The sequence below is a fragment of the Calidris pugnax genome, unplaced genomic scaffold (genome assembly GCF_001431845.1).
Source record: "Calidris pugnax isolate Ruff unplaced genomic scaffold, ASM143184v1 C15143126, whole genome shotgun sequence".
NCBI classification, from domain to species: domain Eukaryota; kingdom Metazoa; phylum Chordata; class Aves; order Charadriiformes; family Scolopacidae; genus Calidris; species Calidris pugnax.
Window position 1 is genome coordinate 1 of NW_015094465.1, and position 5,863 is coordinate 5,863.

At 64.0% G+C, this 5,863-nt stretch overlaps 1 protein-coding gene across 1 annotated transcript; it reads right to left on the minus strand.

The window, feature by feature from the left end:
- Positions 1–4,359: 4,359 nt before the first annotated feature.
- On the minus strand, positions 4,360–5,860 carry LOC106900771 (glucosylceramidase-like; the record flags this gene model as incomplete). Its single annotated transcript, XM_014962906.1, has 5 exons — positions 4,360–4,744; positions 4,883–5,008; positions 5,138–5,301; positions 5,414–5,638; positions 5,750–5,860. Coding segments are annotated over 5 exons (729 nt in total), but the record flags the coding sequence as incomplete, so codon positions are not given.
- Between the last annotated feature and the right edge of the window lie 3 nt (positions 5,861–5,863).

The window sequence follows — 5,863 nt, forward strand, 5'->3', positions numbered from 1 at the left end:
CCCGGGGCCGGCAGCACCACGGGGTCCAGTGTGTCGCAGTACGTGGCGTTGCAGACACACACAATGGAGTCACGGCCAAAGGACCTGGGGCTGCAGGGCCAGGTGCCTGGGGGGCACGGGCAGGGTGGGGGCAGCTGCCGGCTTGGGGACGCGTCCCCACCAGAGCTCTGCTGCCCGCCCCAGGGGGCTGCCTCTGCCCCCACGCTCCACACCCCGTCCCCTCCCCCGACACCCCAGCTCCTGCACTGCCCCCAGGCTCCTGACCCCGTCCCAGGGCACCCCAGTGCCCAGGCCACACTGTCCCAGTGCCATCCCCGCTGTGTCCCCATGCTCACCTGCAGCCTGCGGCACTGCCTGCAGCAGCAGCAGCCAGCCCAGGACGCCAACAGCCCCCATGTCTCCCCAGCTCCAGCAGGTCCCAGGGAGCAGAGCCTGTGAGCAGGGACACCCTCAGCCAAGGCAGACGCGGGCACAGGAGGGGTGGAGGGACAGGCTGGGCTCCCCGGCTGGATCAGTGCTCCCTCCTCTGCCCCCACTCCTGCTTCGGCTGCCAGGGAGCTCCTGCCCATCATCCCCCTCCTCAGCAAAGACCCTCGCCCGGCAAAGTGGGTCCATCCCTGCCAGAAACCTGCAGCCCACCCACCTCTGTCCCGGCTGCTCCCCGACCTGTACTGCTGCCAGCCTTCCTCCTCCTCCTCAGGCAGCTCCAGCCTCCCCACCTCGCCTTTACGGGGAGCTGCTTCGAGACCTCCCTCCGCAGCACACCCTCTCCCACCCCCACAGCTCCTCCTTGCTCCCCTCCCGGCCCGTACCTACTCTTGGTCTTGGCCCCAGACCATGGGGATGTCTCCTCACCATGGAGCTGGAGCTGGGGAACATGAGGTCCCCCACATCTTTCACTGCCGTGCAAGGGTGTCAGCCCCCCAAGAAGAGAGACTGGGACATTGAGCTGGAAGCTCTGGTTATGTGAAAGGCCCCACCAGCACAGGGAGATGCAGCATGGGGCAGCTCTGAGAACTCACTGCCATGCCTTGAAGGAAGCGCTGATTCCTTTCTTTTGTCAGGCAGGGGCTGAGATGAATCCCTGGAAGCACAGCAGAGCCCACGGGCAGGTTCACGGGCACCGTAGGCTGTCCTGCTAATAAGCTCTCACAGCACCTCGGGCCATTCATCCCTGCCCATCACCCCAGTTTTTCCCCAAGAACTGCTGTGGCCATGCACCCAGTGTATGGATGGCCCAGGACCCCCAGTGAGGATGGAAATGTAGCTGCATGGCCCGGTGCAGCAAAAGGACAAGCCAAGGGCAGCCACCCAGGAGTGGGGGCCACCACCGTGCCCCATCCAAGCCTTTTGCATCACTCGCCCCAGCTCAGCAGCTACCATGGAGGGCAACAGCGGCAGCAGGCTGGCAAGTGCCCCGGCAGGAGCTGTGGTCTCAAGCCAGACCCATGGCAGGGAACCCGCTGCCCTGACACTAGCCATGCCAGGAGCAGAGCTCAGCTCCGCCATGCCTAGGGACAAACTGCTCCGGGAGCAGCCCCCTCTCCTCCAGGAGCAATCCTCCCAGCACAAAGATCCAGGGCTGAACTGGGCTGGCTCACCCGGGCTCACTGCCTGGTCTTGGTCACATCGCCCAGGACGTGCCCACTGCCATGGACACACATGCACACACCCTCGGCATCTCTCGGCAGGGGTGACATGCAGGACAGAGAGCAGCCAGCCCCCGGCCACCGCTCCGCTGGCCCCAGAACATCAAACGTCAGGGCTCAGAGTTTCCCTCCACAGGGTTAAACCGCTCCGTTAGCTCTCCCTGTCCGGGTGGAGCAGCACTTCATGACTAATTTTCTCCTTTTCTGGCATATCAGATGCAGCTGTGGGGCAATTCATCAAAGTTCCTCCTACCCTCCAGCACTGCCCTGCCACCCTCCCGTGCCTCTACCTGCCACGCTGGCCCGAGCCATGTGGGGCCGAGCCACAGGGCGCCCGGGCCAGCTGCCACCAGGGAATGGGCAGACAGGGCCAGGCAGCCCCCAGGTACAACTCACAGGGCAACCAGGCAGCCCCGGAAGGAAGCTGCTGGCCCCACGGCTCTCCCACCCCTAAGCCATGACTAACGTGCCAGCTGGGTGCTACACCCAAGCTAATAAGCCCCAATTTTGGGGAGAGGATAATAGGTCAACCCCTGCTGCCCCACAGTTATCAGCTGCCTCCCAGCCCACTGCCAGCCCCTCCGGGTACCCTGTACACCCTTTCCCTCCCCATTTCGGGGTCTGGTTCTGCCTGTCCCCATCTGGCCACAGCCCTTGCAGCTGGCTCAGGTCCCCGCTGCTCCCGGGAGGAAAAACACTGCGGAGGCTGCTGGAGCTGGTCCCTATCACCACAGGCTGATAAGAGCTTCCTGCTGAGCAGGAAAAGTGAGACCCAGGGGAAGGGACACACCTCCGTGCGGAGTGGTGGCACAGGAGACGCGGGGCAGCCCAACCAAATCCTCCCAAAGCCGCTTCTTGCTGCCGCTCCCAGCACCCGGGGTTTCTCACAGTGTCTGCAGCAGGAGCCCAAGGGGAAAACTTTGTCCCTCAGCCAGGCCAGAGGGGATGGGGACCCTGGGAGCACAGAGCTGCAGCTAAACAGCCTTTATGGGGAACACGACTCCAAAAACATCGCTGCCGAAGTGGGAGCTGAGGGTGCAGAGCCACGGGATGACCACAGCAGTGGCTCCAGTGTCCTGCCAGGCGGATGGACCTCAGCCCTGGGCATGGGGAGAGCTGGCCCTTGCTGGTTGCAGGCCAGCTGCTCGGGGGTCCTGTCCCAGCCACCAGCTGGTGTGTGCCCCAAAATCAGCCAACGCTTTGCACAAGAATTAATGAGCTGAGCACCTCTCCATTTAACGTGGAGATGGTTGGTCCTCCAGAGCTGAGCAGAGCACAGGGACAAGGGCGCACATCCTGGGACGATTCATCATCCAGACATCAGCTTTTATTACCAGGGCTGGTAAAACGTTAAAGGAAGCTGGTAAGAACCTGAGAAAGAAGCAGCAGGTGGAGAAGCAGTCCTGCGCAGGGACCGGCAATGCTGGAAGCGGGGCTCGCTGCCGCTGCCATCCTGGAGAAATATTTCCCTCTTGTGGACAAACACAAAGAGCCTCCAGGCAGGAACGGGATTTTCCTGGCCCTCTGCACAGCCAGCTTCCCCCAGCACATGGTGGTGTGGGTTCCCAGTGTGGCCGTGCCCCAGAGCGATGCCCCGGTGGCACCACAGCACAGGATGTGCCAGCTTCCCAAGGTGACCCTGTCACGCACTTACCTGGCGCCCTGGGCGCTGCCGGAGCCGGTGCTGGGCTGTGCCCGGCCCACGCAGCGTCACTGCTGTCAGCCCTGACAGCATCCCGGGCCACATCCCGCCTGCCCCGACCTGGCTGACCCGGATCAGCCCCGCAGCCCCAGCCTCCCTGCCTCCTCCTGCCTGCAACTGCGACCTTCCTGCCCTAATCCTTGCCTGCCGCGCTCCCTCCCTCCTTCCTGGGTGTGCCCGCGCTCAGCACCCACTCCTGGCCCCATGCCCGCTTGCTCAAGCTGCCCTAGCTCCGCAGAGGGCACTGAGCCCCTGCTGCACCCCGAGCCGCAGCAGGGTACCCCTCTGCCCCAGTGGTGATGGGACACCCCACAGCAGGGGGACAGCACGTCCCAGGGCAAGGCTGCTGCAGCCTGGCCGCCATCCCTCCCCCTGCAAAGCCCCAGGAGAAGCCTGGAGGTGCCCTGACCCCATCCAGAGCTCACTTGTACCCCGAGCCCACCATGCTGCCATGCTCCTGGAGCTGGTTCTGCCTCCAGCCCCGCAGCCTGGGCTGGGCGAGATGTGATCCACGTGTCCCCCCAGCCCAGTGTGGGGCTGCAGGTGGCTCCAGCTCGGCAGGAAAAGCAGGGAGAGCTGAAGCCTGGCCGCAGTCCCTGCCCAGGGCTTCCACCAAGACGGGCGTTCATGTACTTTGCTCCCACTCCTGCTCCAGGACCTGGAGCATCTGCACACAGGGTAAATCCTGAGCTGCCTGCCCATTCCTAGATCTGCCCTCAAAGGCAGTGGGAGAGCACCCGGGCTCAGCTCAACCCCCTGCCAGGCAGAGCACACTTGAAACTGGGAAGCAAACTGGTGCATGGAGCACCTCCCCGGTGGTAGCAAACCCCACTGCGAGCTGTAGGGAGGAAAGCAGACGGGGTGGCAAGGGAGAATGGGTGTCCCATGGGGCTCCAGGTGCTCCATGCTGCTCCTGGGAATCCCATGGGCTCCGTGCCTGGGCGGCACCCAGCCATGGTGCCCGGGAGCAGGGGAGGGACCTGGCCGTCTCTCTTCCAGCCGCAGACATAGAGGCAGCATCAGCATTTAATGTCGGAGCAGCAGAAAACAGCATTCATAGCCTGTGGGATCTCCACCCCAAGGGGCACTGGTGCCCCCAGCCCTCCTGCACACGCATGGCACTGCACAGCCTGGCTCACTCCTCCGGCTCGCCCGAGCGCTCAGCTCCGCTGTGGCACAGACAGCGGTGAGCCACCTCCTCCGCACTCCCAGGCCTGAGCCCAGGGCACTGTGGGCTCTCCCAGCCCGGCTCAGTCCAGCTCCTGGCCAGCCATGGGCCTCCCAGCCCTGTTACTGCCGCCGCCACAGGTAGGTCTGGATGGAGCTGGCTGGAGCCATGGCTGCGATGAGACCAACCGTGTCGGCCAGCCCAAAGGTGATGTTCTGCAGGGACCTGGAGGGCAAGGAGCAGCGGGGTCAGTGTTGCAGCAGCCCCCGAGCACCAGCGGTGCACAAAGCCTAGCAGGATGGCAGGACATCCCAGCAGGACCCTGGCAGGAGGGGGTCGTGCGGGCTGAGCCACATCGCTCACCGGTTGAGAACCACCACCACCACGGCACCGTCGGGGCGCAGGAAAGCCGTGTACTCCAGGTCCGTCTTCTTGGACTCTTTGGAGGGAACGAGCCCCACACGCTGGGAGCCCTCAGGGATGAACTTACTGCACGGGCACGAAGATACCCCAGGGATGGAGTCAGACCCCAGTAGAGCTCTCCTCCCAACAAACCTGCTCCCCTCCTGACATGCTGCTACTGCAGCCACAGAGCTGGAGCCCAGGCCCCGAACCCACCTGAAGTGCCCCATGTGGTAGAACATGGGCTGCTTGTAGAAGATGCCTTCACTGGTGTCCACGATGATGGGGCTGTCCACGTAGTTCTTGACCCAATTGGGCCCCCCCTCCAGGTCCAGGGCCAAGTTCCAGTCGGTCCAACCAGCCACAAAGTGGTTCAGGTTCTGCAATGGGACAGCCCAGATGTCTACCCAAGGAGCAGGGTGCCGACGGGAGAAGGAGCACAGCAGTAACCCTCTCTGGGGCCTGCTGTGCCAGGTGGCACAGGGGTCTCACCGTCAGGATGCTGTGGCTGTACTGGTTCCCCCGGTCCCAACAGCCAAGGATCACATCTCTCTCCCAGAAGTGGGCCCCGATGCACGCCTCTGTGGCCAGGATGAAGTAATCGGGGAAGAGCTCATGAGTGGGCACCACCGTGTCCTGTATGGGTCCAATGAAGTCCAGGTACCAGTGGATGCCGATGCCGTGGACGTAGCGAGCTGCTGCTTCATCCTCCAGGACCTGGCAGGGAGAGGAGTCAGTCACTGCTGGGTCCCACGAGGCAGAGCGCCATCGCCCCAGCCCTCGCGCTGTGGGAGCTCGCCGTGCTGACGGACCCCCTGCCCCACTCACTACTTTGGCCCAGTGCGGGAGGTGGAGCCGGTTGTCGTCCAGGATGATGAGCCGGATGTCGCGGTGGGAGCTGTTGGCCAGCGCAGGGCCCAGGTCCCGTGCGATGAAGTCCCG